Source organism: Emydura macquarii, unplaced genomic scaffold (assembly GCF_026122565.2).
Source record: "Emydura macquarii macquarii isolate MOO-44397 ecotype Brisbane River unplaced genomic scaffold, CSIRO-AGI_Emac_v2 contig_2676, whole genome shotgun sequence".
Classification (NCBI taxonomy): domain Eukaryota; kingdom Metazoa; phylum Chordata; order Testudines; family Chelidae; genus Emydura; species Emydura macquarii.
Window position 1 is genome coordinate 43,611,768 of NW_027132813.1, and position 21,781 is coordinate 43,633,548.

At 38.0% G+C, this 21,781-nt stretch overlaps 1 protein-coding gene across 1 annotated transcript; it reads right to left on the reverse strand.

The window, feature by feature from the left end:
- Positions 1 to 8,369: 8,369 nt before the first annotated feature.
- On the reverse strand, positions 8,370 to 21,715 carry NDUFAF5 (NADH:ubiquinone oxidoreductase complex assembly factor 5). The gene is made up of 11 exons (XM_067565294.1): positions 21,312 to 21,715; positions 19,588 to 19,628; positions 17,934 to 17,997; positions 15,976 to 16,023; positions 15,756 to 15,859; positions 15,220 to 15,259; positions 12,855 to 13,052; positions 10,717 to 10,777; positions 9,198 to 9,281; positions 8,736 to 8,818; positions 8,370 to 8,561 (listed from the first exon to the last, which is right to left on the reverse strand). The coding sequence occupies exons 1-11, from the start codon at positions 21,528 to 21,530 to the stop codon at positions 8,475 to 8,477; spliced, it is 1,029 nt and encodes a 342-aa protein (XP_067421395.1). The 5' UTR covers positions 21,531 to 21,715; the 3' UTR covers positions 8,370 to 8,474.
- Positions 21,716 to 21,781: the final 66 nt, after the last annotated feature.

Genomic DNA, 21,781 nt, shown 5'->3' on the forward strand with positions numbered 1-21,781 from the left:
AAAATCTTTTGGTAGTTTCCTTTATATTCTAAATAAAAATTCTATTACTCATTTTTCTAACATCTCTTTCTAATACTTATGTAACAAAGTGAAAATACATGTTGCCCATGCAAAAGTTAGTAACATTATGGAAAATTAGGTTCTTAATTTAAAATGAGTAATTTGCTTACAGAAATTAAAACCTGTCAGTACAGCAAAATCTTTGATTTGCACGCTGATGAAACATTATACATAGCAGTTAACCAGCTATCCCAATTCTCAGGAGTATGTTGTGCTGAAAAAAATCCCTTATGTCATAACTTACTTAAATATTATTTAAGTATTTTATTTTAAAGAACTTATTTTAAAGAACTATATTAAAAGATCAACCCAGTGAGCCATTATTAAGAAGGAAAGCAGCAAAAGCTAAAAAAAACTGGCAGTAAGAAGCTAGACAGCCAACACTTTCCAATTACTATAAATGAGTTTGCATGTACCATTTCAACAAACCGAATATGCCATTAATCCATTATTCAGTCATTGAAATAGATTCTATCCAGTTTACCACCTGATTATTGCTCTAATTAAGTAGGCATGACATTCACCAGTTTCTATTAGCTAACATAAAGCCTGGCCCTGCATTCATTGTCAGTGGCAAAACCTTCCTTGACACCGGTGGTGGAAGATAAGGTCTCTAGCACGACATTGCAGAAAAACATTTTTCTAAGGGAGAAGACTTTTGTATGTCTGATAATTTTATATCTGTGCTGCACATACGTCACTTGTTTTGTCAAACCACCAGTTCCTTTTCTCTTATACTTCAAAAAATGAACACCATATCTATCTCTCCTATTTAATTCTACTAGTAGCTCCTGATTTGTGATCTAACTTCCATCAGTTCCTTTGTGTAACTTTTCCTCCTCTTACGCATAGTTGTTAATATATGCAGGAAATAATAAAAGGCCAGATTGCAGAGATCATACTCATCCAATTAGTTACATGGATTTCAATGAAACTACTCCAATGATTAAATGCTTTTGAGGGTGAATAAGGATCCACAATCTGGCTCTAAAGGACTTGCAGCTTGGAAAAAGAAGTTAAAATGTTTGTTAAATGAATGAGACCAATTTTAAAACTTTTTTTTTTAAATAATTGTGCATATACATACAAACATAACAGGAAGATATTTCTAATATTAGCAAATACTCCAACATATAAGAACAGCAATATCAAAAATGAACTAACGTAAAAGTGGAAGGTTTTTTTAATTAGACATGAACTGCACTGAAACAAGCAGTACAGGCAACATAACCAATAGGATTTCTGATGGTGTGCACAAGTCTCACTTAACTGACTAGGGCGACAAGAATCCCTTTACAAGACAGTAATGACAGCGCATCTACAAAGAAAAATAGGATGGAATTCATAGAAACATCAAGTGATTAATAGCCTACAGACATTGTTCTATTGCATAAGTTACAATTAGAAAAAATGCTAAACATTAAATGACCCCCCAGAATGTCTAAAATGGCTAATAATTTTGCATGCTCAACTTAGCACATTTTAAAGGGCCTGATTTTCAGAAATCAGCACCTGCCCCATGAATAAAAGCAGTTACTTTTAAAGATAACAAGTTGGGCAGTCAAATTGAGGCCTTCAAACATTACTAGTTACTTGTGGAATGTTGTCCTGACAAAGATGTACAAGCACCTGAAATTTTTTTAAGCACTAAGGAAATTCTAAGGGTGTTACAACTTCCAGTAATGAAACAAAGAAAGGGGGGGGGGGGAGGGAGAGTCTAGACTATATATCAGAATTTTTGTTTAGTCAGAATCTTCTTGATTGCTGGACTGGTCAAAGGAATAGATAATAGCATAGGAAAATGAACAGAATACCAAATAGATCTTTTCCTTCTTTAATGGAAAGGGTGGGGATAAGCATACATCATTAGTAGATTACTACTGTATTTGTTTTTACAGAAATTAGCTAAAGTTTCATTTGACTCTGCCATAGATTAGCTTAATTGACCGAGTGGCATGGATTGAGGGGAAAGCTATCGTTTAAAGAAGAAAGTAGACCTTGTCAAAAAGACGACAAATATAGTCAACAGATACTGGCAAATATTGCGGCAAGCCTGAATGACTAGTATTTGACACCTGTGGTTTACCTTAATAGAGAGGCACTTCCAATGGACATTACAATCATGTATCTATTGAGAATTCACAAGAAGTCTTGAAAGTATAAAAGGAATATAAATCTACTTTACACAATGGTATTCCTAATTATGCCCTGTCTAATCTACATTGTTGTGGTGCATAAACAGATTAATTTAAGTCTAATGTACTTGCTGAATTTCCGAATTGAGCTTATGCATGATATATTACAATGGGCTTACATTTGCAAAGATCTTGGAACCAGGTGTTTCCACAAAGCGCCTGTATATGAAAATATGGTTTGTTCTTCATTGTTTAGCTTTAGTTTTAGATCAGCTATATAACATAAAAATTCTTTTCTGATGTAAACTCAAAATACATTTATTTATATAGGCTATGAAGGGCTTATCCAGCTGAATGCAACTTTTTATATAGGTTTCATCTCTGAAAGCTGTTAGGAAGATTTTTTCATTAAACCAGAGCTATTTCTGTGACAAAGAAGAGCCAAAGAGCAGAGAGCAAGGGACACGCTGATAGATGGTAATGAATTGCAACTGGTTTAACCAATTCAAGTGTACCCTAATTTTTTAATGTCATGAAATTTATCTGCAAGGTGTCAATGAAAAGCTCATGGTTCATTATTGCATAATGTAGATGCAGCAACTGATGCAAAGTTATGGACATAAGCTAAAATTATCATTTTTAAGATGTGTCTGTCAGCCAGACAGGAAATTATCCCACTGTAAGAAAGGAATGTGGTTTCCCCCAACCAGGAGTTATGTCCAAAGTACTTTCTCATTGTCTTTCAAAGTATTTGCATATTGCATGAACAGACCCATGAAGCTACAAAGGGCAGAGGCAAACCTCACACTATCACGGCAGAGGAGGAGATTGACAATCAAATGTCTAATTTTCATTCAATTGTACTGAAAGAGTCAGGAACTAAAAAATTTGTATTTTAGCAGACTCCAGCAGGGAAAAAGTAGCATGCCACTTCCTTCAAGACAGATTCCATGTTGCCTACCTCACAAGCTGAAACTACACCTTTATCTGATGGTAGCCTTCAGAAAAATCCACTTAAAAATTTCACTGGACTATAAAAGAGAGGGGCAAAGAAACCCCAAGTTATCTATCTTTCACCTAAAAAGAGACAATAGTACCAGCCCTTTGACTTTGGGGGATAGACTCTGACCCAGGAATTTGGTCAGCCATCTTGTTGGAAACATGGTTAGGATTTTACCTGCAACCAACTCTAGCTTGTTAAGTTTGTTACCAGAATGCATTTTATCTTTATTTCTCTTGCAACCATTTTTTACTTTAATCCTTATACTTGTACTCACTTAATATATTGTTGACATTAAACAAACTTGTTTTATTTTTAATCCAAACCCAGGGTTCTCAACCTATTTACAATTGTGGGCCACCTCCAATACTATCTGTATAGCCCTAAGGATATCAGAGGGACCGCAGCTCTGTGCTGATTGGGCCGTAGTTGAGAACCACTGATCTAAATCAATCCAGTACTGCATTTAAACTGAACTGTTTGGTAACTCTAATTAAAATAAACTGTTGAATCTTGACATTTTGAAGGGAAAAAGGATCTTAACATTCGTCTAATAGTTCCAGGACAGTGCTGAACATTTCAGAACACGATTTTGGGAAAATTTGGAGCTGGAGAGTCTCTTACTAGTTGTTAACGAAGTCTGGTGGAGACCAGTGGAACTTTGTGGTATTGGAGGGAGGCTCCAGCATTCAAAGTGTTGGAGCAGGACTGCCCAATACATAAACACAGAGTGCATGCTGTTGCTGACTGTGGGCATTCCAAGCAGACAGCTCCAGTAGCAAGGCATTGTGAGGCACTCAGGCTAAAAGGTGACAACTCTTCACTGGTCTGGATTGCAGCCCAGACTCTGACAGTTTTCCAAGGGCTTGGGCTTGTATTTCCTATACACCATAAACTCCCACTGACTTTAAAGGTGAATTTAGGATGCACATGGAATGTAAGGTCATATGCTTAAATTAATCACTTAAAATGCAATGCCTCATATGCTATCATCTTCCCCCATTCCAGTAAGCTTAGGTATAACTATATGTACGTTTTCAGTGCAAAATATTGAGCAACCATGCCTATCAATGACAGTTGTCAGATTTTCAGAGCTTCTTTATATGTATTTCCTCTTTAAGAGGTTCTTATTACACTTAATTTGATTTTGGGCTCCTTTAGTCTTTGACAAAGTCAGAAGTAATCGTCTCCCAGAATGCATTTTGCTTTATCTTGTGCACTAGCTTAAAAAAACCCAGCTTCCCTTCATTAAGTAAAGTATTTAGTCTTACAACAAAAGACACCATATCACCCTAACAACTGCTTGGAATTTTTTAAGGCATTTATTCTGCAACAGCTGAATTTTTTTAATAAAGTATTTAAACAGCTCTAAATTCTATCTAGCCTGGGAAATTGCATACTGTATTTTAACTAAATGTGGTTTGAGAGAATCAAGATAAAAGACTTAAACCATAACAATGGAGATGAATATTGAAAGTTTGAGTCCTAACTACAGAAGTGTGTCTGTCCATCATACTTTTACTTTTGAATTTTTAAGTATTAGATTGCAGCGTACTCTGAAGTCTAGGTCACAAACTAGTAGACCAGTATTATAATAGCAGAGTACGTTTATTTTTCTTTTTTAAAGCAAAAGGGATCAATTTAACCCATTAAAGCTTTCAGTTCTATTCATTAACAAAACATGGAACACCCTGAAGCTGAAACATCAAAGGAAATGTTAGGTAGATATAATCACCCCAATCAGAATTTGGACATAAGAACAGGGTTTGCCCCCCCCCTTCAAGAAGTGTCATACTTTGAACTTAATATTGTAGGGGTTTTTTGCACTTAATATATACTCCATTAGTAATACTGTATGTTCATAAGCCTTGAACCTACAACACTTATGTAGAATGGACTATTCATATGCTTCAAGTTAATTAAGCACAGGCCATACACTGAATGTCGGTTAATAAACAACTTTATCACTAATCACCTTTTTGGCATAATATTTCAGAAGTTGGAGTGAATGCTGCTGAGACAACTCCTATGTGGTACTTCCTTTTTCAGGGATGCTAGCAACCTAAGTCCTAACCCCCGGAAGAAAGCAAGTTAAATTAAGTAAACATTGTTTACATGAGAAAATTAACTTAAATAATCATTGTTTAAGTTTTTAAAATATACAAGTACAGTAAACAGGGGGACCAAACTCCTGCCTACCAACTAGCAGGGATCCTGTGCAGTACCTACTTAATTCTTTCCCACATCTGTAACTCCCAGCTTTCTCCCAAGTTAGGTGCTGGATCTGTATTCTTTCTTCCATGCATTGGGGAGAGAAACAAATCTGCAGTTTCTCTGTCCAGCATTGCACATTTTCCCCCATTACCAATGGCATTCTTCATCTCTTTAAAGGAAATAGGAAGTTTCTAGCATTTCAGTTCCCTTCTACCTAACTGCTGATTCAGTGCTTGAGGAGCCAGACATAGCAACAGCACTCCTAATTAATATCCCCACACAACCACATTCCTCTTCATTCTCTTTAGTCCCTTCACACATAACTAATCATAACCAGGAACTGCAGTGCTTGAGAACAAACACAAAGCAAAAATTTAGGGGAAAAAAGTTCATGCAAGTATATAGAATTAACTTAAAGATCTACATATGGGAAAACATGACAGACTCCCTTTGAGTCTCAGTGAATTTTTAATTTTTAGATACTGAAGAAAAAACTTTATGAATCATGATTTTAGTTAGCATATAGCTCTTTTAGATGCCACACCAATAGTGATATTATTGGCAAAAAAGGTTTTACTAATTGGTTTTGTTGAGAGGATGACACAGTGATACTTATATAGAGTACTGAAACTGATCAATTGCTTACCTATGACTACCTGAGGATGGATGTTCATACCTATGAAAATGGTATTTTTAATCACCATGACAGCTAATGTAATTTATTTCAGAAGTACACGTGACATCTAAGAAAGTGCTTCTTGCTCATTTAAAGTTAAAGTTTGAGCAATGTAATGAACTATCCAACCTTCCTCTATTTACTATAGACAGGTACTTCTGCATGCAGCTGTATATGTATTCTGAATTCGGTTAGGAGGGGGATCTAATTAAGATTGCTTTACAATAATTCAAATGTGCTTCCTTCCTCCCTGGAACAGGAAATAGACTGTATAAAAAGTCATTTTAGAGGGAATATTTATTTTCTACTGTAATAAGATCTCTCTATCCCTGCCTGACATACAATTAATTATTTTCTTATTTGGGTCAATTCCATGGCAGTTACTAGTAAAGAGCAGACTTTAAAAGACAGGGTGGTTTTTCAGTTCTATTTGAAGGTTTCTTTATATGCAGGGTAGACAAACAATTATGCCTTTAGTGCTTGGCATATGCTGTACCCTTCGTCAAACTCCACCTACTGGATTACGTTAGTACAACAGACACAATAAAACTGAGTTAAGAACGTGGTGACAGCACAATGTCCAACTATGGCAATGCAATTTAAGACTGAGAATCTAACTATAAAAAGCTCGAAATTAGGTCAGCCATAATGTGCATAAATGTTATTGGGACTGCTGCTTATGCTGTTCATCTGTACTATTGTATATCTGCAATATAGCAAAGTTGTTGCTATAAAAAATGCAATGAAATACAGTGTAAGAAAAGTGCTGGTGCACTCTAGCATTTGGTGTCAGATTACTTTGATTTGTTAACGTTTCTTGCAGTATGACCAGAAAGGACAAAATTCAGCTTTGTGTGGTCAGGAAGAAACAAAGATTTTATTACTTATAAAAAACACACAGTTCATGAACTTGGGCTTCTTGGTCAAAGAAAAAAGAAGACAACTTGGGGCCATTTAGAAACCCGAAAAAGATCTTTGTTTTTTGAAAGGTGGCTACCATGTATGCAAAATTTAGAAATTCCTTTGTCATCAAATATTATAAGATACAGCTATAACGAGTGAAAGGAGGGTAGGAAAAGTTATTTAACAAATATCAGCTCTAAAATGACTATCTTCTGGTTGCCACATTTTTAAAGTAAACTGTCATAAATCAGCACATTAAATAGTAGAGACCATACACTGCCCAGAAAAATGCCTATTAATTCTAATATGTTCCTCCTTCCTGATGTCAGTGATACTACTTGGCCAAGGAGAGACAAGTTGCTGTCTCAAACACAGTGAGGCGCACACGCACGAGACTTGTGAATCCTAAATTAAGGGTTACAAATGGGAGACATCATGAAACTAGACCCTCCACAAAACTAATTTAGTGTTGGTGAATCCTTAATTCAACTGTTATTAACTAAAGAACTAGTGTGGTTCACTTATGGACTACTATGTTTTCTGCCAATTACTGCATGGTCCACCATAACAAAGAATGTTGCATAAACCCCCTAAGCTGAACAGCACTGTTGTTAGGCTATCACCTTGGTGTTCTCCTTGCCCTTGAAGTGATGTTTGGGGTGTCCTGAACATTATGTAGGTGATGGATCTTTCCCTCATCTTTTTTTTAAAAGAACTAGAATGCAAGTCAGCGTGAAGACAAAATGCATTGCCATTCCTCATTGATGTAGTCTTGCTCAAATAATTAAGTAAAAAGTTAGGCTCCAATGATTGTATGGGTCCTTTCACTCAATGCACAGCATGGATCACTGTTGCTAGAAAATAAAGATCTGACAGGAACAGTGTTTAGCAGTACATACTTTGAAATAAGATACTTAGCTGAGGTACTTTTTGAGTAAGGTATTTTTTCCTCATAGGTAAAGTTTCCTTCACCTCTCTTTGTATGAAGGTCAAACATGAGAATTTCAAGAACTGATGGCCAAGTGTTTTGAGACCCACAAAGAAAAAAAACAACCCAGTTCTCCAGACTGCTTATATATTAAAATCGATCCGTGTATTTGCAGATGTTTTCTCCTTACTAATTGAAAGTTCCTGTCACCACCCCTGGCAGATACTCTCTTTAATATCATTGTATCACACTCCCAGAGTACACAAATACAAAAAGTTACCTCCTTTGGAGCAATCCTTAGCACTGAAATGGTGAAGACAGACATTACATCTGAAAACTGTCAGATAAAAAAAATAAGTTTCACCCTTCTATTAATGTACTGATAAAATGTTTCTGTAGAAATTTTAATGGATACTATGTTGTTCTCTTATGTTACATTGAACAAGATATAAACTGAGTGCTGTAACTACTTTATTAACTCTTCAAAGTGAGGTAACAGGAGAAACCTGACAACTGTAGAATATCTGCAATGCGAAGTTTGGTAAGCCATTGGATGAACTACTTTTTCTCTTCTGAAATAAATGCATTTATTTTTGCTAGATCTCCAAATGACACTGTTGCAGAACCCCTCTGGGCAGGTCTTGCCTGAAAAAAAACAAAAAACAAAAAAAAAGAAAAGGGCTCATCTTCATACTCAAAACAGATCACACAAGCCTTTAAAAAATATCACTTAGTCGCCTAAAATAAAAAGGTGCTCTCTTATGAAATATGGGAGCTATTGACATCGAAGCATACAGCAGTTAATAAGCTCCATCTTACCTGTGAATCTTGGAATTTCCAGCCTATCATGTAATAAATCTGAAATGTAGCAGGTACGGAACCATCATTATTTCCATACATTTCTATTAAAAAGAGAAATGGGTTTATATACATTAGAGAATTAAGTATGAAATGTTCAATCTGACAATAGTTTTTGCTGAAAGCAACTATACATTTTTAAAGCTATTTTTACTGTGAGGAAAGGAAGACCCTTAACATTTTGATTGTATAAAGTACAGAAGACAAGATCCCAAACCATACAAAGCGTGAATGTAGTTCAAATCTCTTGTAATTATTTTTAAACGCTTGAGTACCATTAATTTTTGTAGTATCTTTTTAATAGTAAAGAACCATGTTGTCTCTTAGATAAAGAAAGGTCAAAGAAAAAAGTAACATGGATAAAAGAAATGTTCATAGGACCCATGAAGGCTAATGAGAAAGCTATTAAATGTGTACTTTTACCTTGATATATTGCTGCAGCTGCCAACATTGTTTCTCTGTGTAGCATAGGTTTCCTATTCCAAGAACAATTACTCTCTCCCATACCTAAAAATATGTTTCAGCTTTAAAAAAAAGAAGATACAGCATACACCATGAGTGAAATTTCATGTGTAAATCACAGGTTTATATTAAGCCAATACAGAGGCAGAATCCTCCAAATCTCACTGTAGGAAAGTACAGCAATACAGAGATTTGAGTCAAGGGAACATCTACTTTATATTGCAAAGATACAAGCTAGGCCGGGCTTTTGCATTTCAATTTATGGTTTATGTTAGTCATTTCACTATATTATCTTCCAGAAGACTTATTCTGCTATGTTATTCTGCAAGTTAGTCTACTTATTTTCAGAATTTGAGTACTGATGCGGAAGCCTACCCCTCAATTATTATTTATGGGATTTTTTAAGAGAACACTAAACAGAAGTATAAAGTGACTATAGTTAGGCAACACTGGTATTTCTGAATAATTGTCACATCAGAAACTAAGGCCCACGAGAAATGACTTTCTGTTAATACTGAGGATAAACAAAATTGCAGATATAATAACCCTGCACAATTCTCATTTATCACTATACATGTGCTATTTCTGCAGCAGTTGAGGATTCTGGAACAGGTCTTTCAAAGAAAGTTATCCCAGTTTATCAACAGCAAACAAGCCCATCATTACTCCAAAAACATACACCTATAGAACTGTCCATGATTAATTAATTGTGGGCTGAGCAACTATGTAATAACAAAGGGCTCACGCCTGTTAAGTCTTGCAGTTTCCTCAGGCTCCCGATTTAAGGCTCTTTCTCTTCAGCTTCTAAGAAGCTACCTGAACATTCTGATATGTAGGCAGCCTATCATGAAAGGACATTTGAAATCTGCCCAGAGCCTTTACCCTCTTGCAGATGTGCACAGAACCTTTCACCTCCAGAGCTGTAGAACAACAGAGATGGAGCTAGTTCTGCAGCCAGTGACCAGCAAGGGGACATTAAGAAGATAGCAAATTCTTCACTGTAGGCTAGGAAGAGATCAAGATTCTGACTTCTGTTTCCCAGAACACAAATCTCAGGGGAAAGGGGGAAGAGATCATCCCTGGCCCCTCCAGAGTTTAGAGGAAAGGTATTTCTTCCTCAGGGGAAACTTAAAGGAGGAACTAGGGAGCCTGGGAGAGGAGAGGACAGAGGGAAGTCTATGCAAGGAATGGATATGTGGTCACATAGGGAAGAAACGATTGGTTGGTAGCAGTTTAACTAGATACGGATTTAATTATTATGTAAATTCAGGCATTCCAAGGCTACAATGAATAATTCTTCCTAACCAAGTACTTCACAATTCTGAATCTCTTCACAGGAGAACTTTTCTGTGAAAGGTTTAACTGAAGTTAAGAAACAGGCAATATCTCTACCCTCCGAACCCTACCTACCCCACTTTGTTGTATTTAGCCAATCAAGATTTTGAACAGTAACCTATATATTTGTGAAAAATGTACCTGCCTTGCAAATCTTCCATGATTTCAAACATCCCTGGATAGTTGACTTGAATTTCATCAGTATCCTAAAAAATGTTAAATTTAAGTGTATAGTTAACTAAAGCCAAACAAGAGACTTTAAATTTTTTTTCCAGAGCAATTTGCAACAATATACAACTTGTTTAACTACGTCTCCAGTAAATGCAATGTAATCACACAAAGAAAAACATGAATAGCCATGTCTACATTCCTACAGAAATATATTTAGTGACTCGAGTAATCACCAAATTCAGATTAAAGTACTATTATAACCAAAAACAAGAGAAAAATAGCAATTGAACATTAGTGTCTTAAATTTTTACCAATAGGTCTGAAGTTCTCAAAAATGTGCTCTGTGGACCATAAGTTAACCAAACCAAGCCATGCCAAGCCCTGCCGGACTTCTAGATTTAAAAAAAACAGTATAAACACTCTACTACCCAAGCTACAGAGTGTCCAGAACTACTCTGACACTCCAAACCTCTTTTGCAAGAAGCATACACAGTCCACCAAATGGAGATGTCAGTCTCCATAAACTACATGAGTTGCTTTACACGGCTCAACTAAAAGACCACCTTGTGCAAATCCACTTCCATGTATGGGGTTTTAAACATCTATGAAAGTATGTGCATAGAATATTCCAGTGTATACTGTACCAAAAGTTTAAGCATTTTTAATACTATTTTTTGTGCCCCATATTCCTAATATCACTGTAGAATAGTCCTGACATGAACAGCAAAGTATCTAACAGGTTTAGTGTTCTTCAGTGCATTAATACATTAAAATTATAGGTTTTTTGCATGAGTTTATAATAAGGTTTGATATAAGTTCATTCAAGATACATATCATACAGAACACACAGTTCTTAATTACAACACATTTAAGCCAACTGACTTAAACCAGAACTGTGGGTTCTCACATCTCTGAAAAATCAGGCGTAAGGCTGGTCTACACTATCGTGCTGGGTCGACATGAGATATGCTGGTTACACAATGTAATTAGCTATTTCACATCAATGTACTTACGTCTACACAGCACAGCATCTTCATGACGCTACGTCAATGGAAGAGCATCTCCTGTCAATGCTACCTTCTGCCTTTCGGGAAGATGAACTAATTCAGTCATCAGAAAAGCACTCTCCCATCGACTGAGCAGGTCTACAAAGACCCGCTCAATCGATGCCAATGCATCAATGCCTGCCGGCACAGCAAGTAGACATGTCTGTATTTATGTATATCTGTATTATGTATCATGTATAATCTGTATTTATACACCTCAACAAACATATAAATTGAAAATATTTACCTCAGTTAAATGTCAGAGAAAAAAATTAGTTCATTGTAAACCTCAAGGCATGTAGTACACACAGTTTAGCAACACTTATGAAGCAGCTTTAGGAACCTGGGGACAACTGTAGTTTTGTGACTATCAATGAGGCCATGTCTAGTATACCTAGCAAATGCACTCATCTAATTCATTTGTTTATATATATTTATTTTCATAAAAGCATTAAGACACTTTGGACAGTTAATTTCAAGGTGAGTATTACAAGTTCACATGGTTTATGTCATTCACCTACTTAAAGTTTTTAATTTGCACTTATCATTGTAGTATCAAGTTTTTAACCTAATACCACCGCTTGATGTGTATTACTGCTAGTCTCAGCACCTACCTGATCTTTGGAGCTAGAAATATTGGGAAAATCACTATCACCTTAATGATGACATTCATCTCTGATTTTGTGAAGCTAGACTTCCCTGTTAGTAAAATTAAGAGCTGATTACTCCTGCTCAAGACAGAGCCAGACCTATATAGGCAGATAGCATCTTCTCCACAGAAATTTCCTAAAGCTTTGGAATTATGAACATAGATCTGCAGTACTTTTCTGTATTACTTTCCATTAAGAGAATCTGCTAAAGGTTCTTTGCTAAAGAATTATGCTGTCTATACTATGGAATATACTATGTATACTATGCCATGTCCAGGTTAACTGCACTATTACCTCTAATTAAAGGCTAATATCAACAAACCAACATCCCTCATCTCAGAACCAAAGGAGTTTAGTATTATTCATTGGCACCAATGTTAATTTTCTAGTGTTCCACTCCTCATATCGATAATTACCACAGTCAGTGTGTTAAAGCCAGCTCTTCCCAGCAGATGTCCTAAGTCTGTGACATCAGTGAAGGGAGATATATGTGGAGAGAATCCTCCTTCCCTTTCCAGTTCTGCTAATTGCAAAGAGCAGCGAAGTTCATACAGAGTTTCTCCTCCAAACATGGCACCAATAAATGCTCCATCTGGTTTAAGGACTTGATGAATCTATAATACAGAAAAATCTGCTTAATATTAAAGGTCTGTAAATGTTACTATTTGGTAAAAAGTTCTTAAAAGTTTTCTTTCTGCCTGTCCAGAAAGGATGAAGCACTAGGATCATGGAAACAACTGAGTATCAACTCCCTTCACCCTCCCACACTTGAACAATTAGGGTAAAAGAAATAAGAAGCTTAAAGTTGGATGTTGTATTTCTGTTGGAGGTTCCACTTTTAATTCATTTTATACAGGAAATACTAAAATACTTGGTAAGACTAGATAAAATAAATGAAGGTGTTTGTTGTAATCAATTCAATTTGCTGTCTGAACTCAGCAATAACCCGTATCTATAAGATACCTTAGTCAAATCTCTATCACACATTATATCAAATATTAATTCATTCAACACAATCTGTTTTTAAATTGCTGCAACAGCAGAATGCAACTGAGTGAAATTTAAGAATATCAGATGATGATTCAGGGCTCAGTCCAACTCCCATGGATTTTGAAAAGGCAAGGCAATTGTACATTTAACTGGCCATTTTAAAGCAAATGTACCTGATTTTTTACGCTAAAACATAGTAACTATACACACAGAATGGACCGTAAGAGTGTGCCTGACCTTCTGAGAAAAGTTCCATTAACATGAGGAGGCACTGCCAAAGTTTTCAGTAGCATAATAGGCTGTAAAATCTGCCATACTGAATCAAGGTAATTACTTTGCATTTGTGCCTATGAGCAATTCCCAGGGATGCCAAGTTCTAACCAATCAGATTAAAACCAAAACATGTCTACGCATAGGCAAGCCTATTATCCGCATGAAAAATTCTTAACAGACACAAGAACATTTGCAGCTATTTGTTTGAGAGGAGAAAATACAGGAGGATGGCTTATGTATTTTTGCCTTACTTTTCCAGAGGTGTACTGTAAATAGTTTGAATTTTAAGTAGGCTAGAGAAGTGGACTTCCCTTAGTTTCCGTAAGTTATTTTTGTTCTTGTGAATGAGTGACAAGTGGAGGAATTTGTGGTAACAATCCATGCTTAGATCATGTAGTAGTATAACCAGTGGGCATCACCTCTGATTCAAAGAAATCCCAAGAGTGAAAGAACATTTTAACACTGGATGAATTTTTGTACCCCTCTGGGGAGAGTGCTAACAAGTTTCATAAGTGTTTTACTTAGCATAGAGAACTGTCCACTATTCACGGACAAATAGTGTGTATCAGGTTACATAAACAGATAATCAGACATCAGATGGTAACCACTTTCAGTCACCACTTGCTTCACATGAATTCCAACTAATGCCATAAAGATAAAAAGACTCTTGACTGATATCTATTCCTTGAATCATCCAGTTCTGATAAAACAAATATTTTATATAAAACGCATAAGAAATCTGATTTACAAAGTAATCTGCAATAAATCAGGTTATCAGCCAAGTGGTCTTATTCTGAGCTAATGTTAAGACATTTGATCAGCTAGTCACTAGACAGTCAGTAACTAATATCAAGTATATGTGGGATAAGTTTAAAAAGTTAGCTGCAAATCCATTACTTAAAGCCACTGGTCCAAAAGTTACATAGTAGGAAGTTAGTCAAAGAACGAGTAGTTCTTAATTGAAGAAAATTCCTTTATATCTGGCTGCAATTTGAAAGGGATTCTGATGTAAGAAATACTTCTGCATGGAAAATTGTTGCAATCCAAGAAAGTTCAATATAACATGTTCTATCAACTGCTTTGAGACAGGAATGTATATACAAGTTGTTATATGTTTGATTGGTTTTCACTTGGGAAGACACATGTTCCAAGGGTTAAACAAAATGACAATTTTAACAAGGTACCACAATCAAAATGGACACATCAATTCACAACTGTTAATTTTATCATCTTAGATATTTAAAACTCTTATCAATACAAAGTGTGTGAAGAATGGTGTCATTTCTCTTCTAGCTAACATCTCCTAGAAGCAGAATTTGAGTCCTCTTAAAGACAGGCACAACAACAAAATAGGTGGATAGTATTAAAATCATGTTTAATCAGACTTCTAGGGATATGACCAAAAATATTTCAACACAAGCTGTCCACACATACCTTAGAAATAAAAAAAAGAGGCAGGAAGTACATATGAAAAGTAACTGCAAACCAAAATTACTGGTATCAGCAAGTTTTTCTTACCTCTCTAAAAGCTCTAGGAAGGTCATTCACCCAATGCAAACTAAAATATAAATGTACATTTTATTATGGGTTAAGTGGTGAATAAAATTTGAATAAGGCAAGTAACTGTCACAGCAAAACACATTTCAGAAGTCAAAGCAAATAGCTATCAATTTCCCCACAAGTTTTTAATGTAATTATACAAGTTGTCAAATATCTGTACAACAAATTTGATAGCATTCAAAAATGACTAAATTCATGTATAGTACTCTCAAAAGATCTTTAAGACTAGAAAATGTTTAACTGTAGTAATACTATTCAAAAAGTGCAGGAAATATTGGCATCTATACTTGGCCACAAGAAAAAAGAATCAATTGTGGTATAATCTCATGAAAACTGCAAGACATAATGCTTAGTCTTACTGACTGATAGCAATAAGCACTACTGCTCAAGTAGCAATTGCCCAATTGGACCTTTTATTTTCTAGCCTGAGAACATCGCTATCCCTTTATCTGATTTTATAAACATTGAACTTTAGTGAAATGATTAATACAAACCTTAAACTGCTAACAACAAGATCAAATGTGTCTTCTTTGAAGGGAAGGAATTCTTCATCAGCTACAACATTGACTGTGGGGATTTCTGTTTCCGTAGTATTTTTCTAAGTCAGGTTAGAATAAATACACAGAATTTCAAACTGCATTTGAGGCTGTATTTCTTTGCTTCTCAGTATAATGGGATTAAAGCATGGTAGGCAGAAGTCAGACTGCTACTCACCAGAGCATTCTCTGCCATATCTACTTGAAAAAGTCTTTCAACAGTTTCCTGAAATAAGAAAGTCTGTCAAATATTTATATTTATAAACCAACTATTAAGTATTTACATTTATAAACCAACCTCTCTGAACACTTTGTGACTTTCTTACTGTATTTAAAATATTTGTAAGTAAAAACAGACAGACAATGTCAAAAATAAAAAACTCCACTACATTCTCCCCTCCAATATTTGCTTCTTCAACAGCCCTCCTAATTAAGCCATGCAGCAAGCCATGTATAAAGGTCAACAGATTTGTGCTATTTCAGACTGGAGCGGAGGGCATAATACAATTTTAAAAAGCGCTCACAGAGGAGACCTTGCCAGAAACCCTCTTATTTAATTGCCTCTTATTTTGAGATATATCCAGCTTGAGTACATCTGAAGAGCTCATACATGGCAGTATGGCATGGAGAAAAAGTCTCCAAAAGGAAGGTTTTATAGATTAATATCAACACCTTCAAATTTCCCTAAAAACCCACAGAAACTCCCATCATGGAGCTCTGATTGGCACACGTTCAAGGCAAGACACTCCCATTTAGTAAGGGGGGTGGATTCTGCATTAGCTTTTGTTTCTGAAGAGCCTTAAGGTATAACCCAGTGAGTGCATTACATGAATCTAGCCTTCAGATAACCAGGAGATGAATTATGGTGACAAAACTCATTAAGAAAATTATAGTAAAGTACTTGAGAAAAAGTTAGAGTTGGGTGTCATGCTACTGTCAACAAAGAAAATCCAGGAATAATAGTTTTAAAGTCATTACAGCCTTTCAATTTACACTATGGGCAGCTTTGATACTGTATATGGTTTTAGAAATTTTTTGCTTTAATCACTCTGACTATTCCATCAAATAAAGGTTAGTTTAGTCTGCTACTTCAGAATCAGACTAATTAGCCTTAAAACTTCTCTTTATGCCGCTGCACACTGGATGCATGATATTTGGTATACTATCACTAATTGAACTTATCTACTGAAAAGCACAATGTTGCCTCTGAAGAGTTAGTATTTTAGAGAGACGAAGGAGGTGATGTAGTATCTTTTATTGAACCAACTTTTGTTGGTGGAAAGTACAAGCTTTTAAGCTACACAGAGCTCTTCTTCAAGTCTGGGTTCTGTGTAGCTCAAAAACATGCAACTTCCACCAACAGAAGTTGGTTCAATAAAAATACTATCTCACCTACCTTGTCTCTCATATCCTGGGACCAACACAACAACACCACTGCAAACAACTGTGTAAGATAGTATTTTAAAGTATTTCATAAAAGGCTGGAACAAGTGACTACCAATAAGGAATAGATCCTTATGATTTTTTATCTTATGTGCTAAAATTTAATTATGATCTTATCGGTTACTTTTCAGTAAAAAGTCTAGATATGGGGGAGTGGGTGACAGGAGATACGATACTGAACCTTTCATCTTAAGAACACCAGTTCAAGTCTGACCCAAAATGCAATAAACTGTAAGTTACCATCCACTGATGATTCAGTGGTCTGTGTGACAGGAATCAGTGGTCTCAGTTCTGTTCGTAATGGGAAGATGGTTCACCTCACAGAATCTCTATTGCAATTGGTATCTTTGTTAGCAGTTTTAAGTGAGGTGACAAAGACTGAACTATCTACTCACCTGCAGTCATGTCCCTTCCAGGACACAGTTGAACAATGACTGCAGTACAGTCTGTGGTTAAGCTTGCACTGCTATTGTCTAGTCTACAAAGGTAATCAGCTTACATCTTTCATGACAATACTTTTCGGTACAGCAGGGAAAAGGAAATCACACCTCTAAACTGTGACTTTAGAATTAAGAATTAATAAGTTACCCATGAGATTCGGAAGAATTTCTAAGCTTCATCTGTGGACAGCACAACATTACAAGAATGAATTTGTACTATTTTTAGATACACTTACAAATATACATACAGTACCTTGTTCAGATACTGAGCTACGTAGCCGCTTCCACAACCAACATCCAAAGCAAGAGGGAACGTTCTAAGAAAAAGAATTTCAAATTCTTCTTAGCATGCAAGTTAAACTAGTGTATTTCATAAATTTATGAAGTTCCAAATATCTCTTCTGACTAAACATAATTTCAATTAATGTCTTTGTATATACAGCTCAAGTAATTTTCCTTTAGTGTATATTACCCATATTTCCTTTACATGTTGTGTGTAACTTGAGAGCTATTTTCCCCACTTATGACTTCCCACATGTTTTCTGGCCACAATAATTCTAGAAAATAAAAATATGCAGCTTCATTGTATGTTCTCTTTACACAGACCAGAAAAGGCACATTAAGTCTTTAACTTTAATTCAAGCTTCTATAGAAGAAAACTCTGGCTTCCAAAATAAGTCAATATTTGAGAAGGATAGTAAGGACATCTCTCTATTTTAAAAATCCACTTTCTCATTTAACAGTGGCAAGCTTCCCCTACCAATTGTGAGAGTATAAACCATAAACTTCTGCAGAATTAAAATTTGTGAATCAGTGTAAATCCATGTAGTGCTGACTTCCTGAACTGGCAGACATAGTTCCAGTGCCTCTGCTGCTGCTCACAGCCCCGTGATACAGCAGCAAAGTGCTATTTCTGCAATTTCACTGTTTCTATTTACAATCCTGTGGGCCACGTTAAAATGATCAAAACCATGAATATTTCATATGGCTGCTACTTGAAAGTTCTGAGCAGCAACAGCAGCAGACACTGAAAATATTCATAGAGGAAGACCTAAAAAACGGAGGCTGGGAAGGGGATTATATCAAAGACAATGTCCTCACAGCAGCCTTGCCAGCCTATAGGCTCTGGGGAAGGGTGGATTGACAGAAACCTGCCCCACTCCCCCAAACGTTGCAGCAAGCTCCTCTTTTTCTCCTGCCAACTCATCAGGGATGAAAGGGAGTGGGTAGGACGGGGACTTCACATTCAGACATCTAACAGCCATAGACTGAAACAAAAGACTGAGTTCCCCTATATAGCATTCAGAGACAGCACTGCGATAGAGATCCCACCAATCTTCCCACTGCCACTTTATGTGTGGGGATCTGAGGGGAGCACACAAATAGCATGGAGAGACTAGGCCTATAAGTAGGACACTACCTCTGGACCTTGCTCAGCTTCCCAATAAACCTATGGCCAATAGGATTCTAGTAAGTTTGTCAGCTTTGATATTCTGTAAATATCTAAACTCCTGAGAACTGAATTTTTATTAAAGGGACACCATAAATCTACCTTTTGTTTGAAAGTGTTTTAACATAAACACCAGCTACAATTACTGTAACAAAGATGAGAGGGAACACATTTCTTTATTTTGTTTATTTACTTTGTATATTTGATAGTACTGTATTCTATCTATAGGCAGTTTCACTGTTTCTCCTCAATATTCAACCTATTTACTTTCCCCAAATATAGGTCTTACACAACATAGGAGTAGGGAAAAAAGAAAATGTGGTTATAGAACTTCAAAAACTGGCAGGGGGACTCAGACAGATATAGTACCAGAATCTACTTTAACTCATGCGTCTAACTGGGTGGATTCCAGAGTCAAAAGACACTGGATATCTCTCTGTCAAGATCATTAACTTACCTGGCTATGTCAAACACCCGATCTGCTACTCTGCTACCAACCTAGAGAATTTCAAGAGGTTAAGATTTAGGCATTATAAATAAGAATTAACCATCAACTTCCTACCCCTGTTCTCCCAGGGGGTAGGAGGTTCTTCTTTTGCCAGCAATACAGGGTAGGAGCAAAGAGGGGGGTGTTAGTGGGTCTACACTAGAAAGTTGTCCCAATAAGCTCACACGTTTTTTCAAGCACAGCCTTACTTAATTTTGTCACCTATCAGCAAAACCCTCCACTTCTTCTGGCATAGATGCACTCCTTTTCAGGAGCAAAGCCCTCTGTTTGTGTAGTTCTATCAGCACAGTGGCAGTGCAGACACCTATACCAATTTAAACAGTACACCTGTAATCCCGCAACGCAATAGTCCCTTCAAGAGCAACTTGTCTTGTAGAACATTCAGACTGTGCTGCCCAAGTATCAAAGCTACCAGAAGTCCACCTTGCAGTTAAATGCCCAATGCAGTTTTCACAGCCACATTTCTTCCTATTACCTTGTCTCTAAAATGTGGCTCCTCGCTCTTGGTCTCATGCTGCTGCCTGATCCAAGAAGGAGGTACTCAATTTCATAGCACTTTGAGGAAAGGAGTGCACACTTATGGCACTCCCACAGGAACAAGAATATTGGCAGCAACTTGTAAAAAGAGGAGCTGAGGAAGGGGAACAGAAGGTGAAAGAGAATGAGTTTTGGGGTCACTTTCCTGACCTGTGTCTTTTATGAACTGGGTGCTATACTTATCTGGGTCTCTACCACTTCCGCTGTAACCATTGTGGATACTTTATATGCCGAAGAGAAGGAACCCCACACTCTAAGGAAGATGCACCTCTCCTCCCACAGCAGACAAGGAAGGTTTCTGGCAGTGGCTAGTAAGGGGACAATCAGATGGAGTACAGCCAGGAGCTGTTTGTGTTATGCCCCCCCCAATCCAGTGTTACAGTGACATACTCAGGCAAATAGTTGTGCATTCTCAATGTGCCTAAATTAACTGGCCACTACCCACTTTACAAACCGAGATTTAGCACCCACCTTATACTCTAACCGCCTTCCCCACCCTCTCGAAATGGGAGACAAGCACGTGGGTGCAGAAAGTGTCTTGTTAAATAACACTTGTATGACACAGGTGTTACCAGCAGTGCCAGGCCATGCCCACAGCAAAGCGAATGAGACAGCCTTGACACTAAGTTATTTCAGGCAGCTGAATGAGGTCGTGGAGCTACATGGGATTTGCTATTTGTCCGGCTGTGGCACCCAGGAGCCCCAGCCGCGGGCCTAGGCGCTGCACTGTACGCGCTGCGGTCTGCGGAAGCGGCTCGGCTGGTGACTGACCGAACTTTTACCGGCATAGCTTGAACACAGAGACCACCCATCCCTCACCAGCAGCCGCAGGCTCCCACGGCAGAGGCGTCACCTCTACTCTGCCCTTGGAGGGGCGCGGGGATGGCAGCGGGTCTCCGAAGGAGGAACAGGAGACACGGTCCCACCTTTCCTCTCTCTGCTGGGGGTGGGGGTGAACCACTCCCCCTCCATGGCCGGGGAGCCGCTCCCCGGCTCTCCCCGCTCCTTTGTCCGCCGGAATCGGGGAGCGGCAGGGGTCCCATCTCCTCAGTGCCCGGGGAGGGGCCGGGCCCCGCCGTGAGCAGCGGGAGCCGGACCCCCTCGCGGGAAGGTCCCTGCGGGGAGCGTGGCCTCACCTCCTCCCTCAGGTAATCGTACTTGGCGGGCTCGGGCTGCAGCGCCGCCCAGTTCTTCTGCTTCCGCTTCATCTGTCGGTCAAAGGGGTTCCGGGCCCCGGGACCGGGCGAGGCGGGGGCGGCTTCCCCGGACGCCGCCCAGAAACGACGGCACCAGCAGCCGCAGCTGGCCCGCAGGAGAAGCGAGCCGGGCCCCCTGAGAAGGGCGACGGCCCCCATGACAAGACAGCCCCGGCACCGACCGTTACTCGGCCCCGGCACCGCTCAGCGTCTCTGACCGGAATCTAGCTCGCTCCGAGCAGGAAACATCCACTGCGCGTGCGCCGAACTCCTGTCGCCCTTCCGGTTCCGCTGCGAGCCTGCCTGCCCAGGAGCCAGAACTTCCGCCGCCGCCACCACCCAGTACGCGTCGCGCGCGTCACCGTCGATCTGCTCTACAGTCTGCTCAGCGCGTGAGCGAGCGGCAGCGG

Bases quoted from the DNA above. Each gene is read 5' to 3' on its own strand.
- NDUFAF5 (XM_067565294.1), bottom strand. From the start codon at position 21,530: ATGGGGGCCGTCGCCCTTCTCAGGGGGCCCGGCTCGCTTCTCCTGCGG. The intron at 15,860-15,975 runs GTGAGTAGCAGT...AACCTGACTTAG, and splicing joins ATATGGCAGAGAATGCTCTG to AAAAATACTACGGAAACAGA. The intron at 8,562-8,735 runs GTAAGATGGAGC...GTTTTTTTTCAG, and splicing joins GGAAATTCCAAGATTCACAG to GCAAGACCTGCCCAGAGGGG.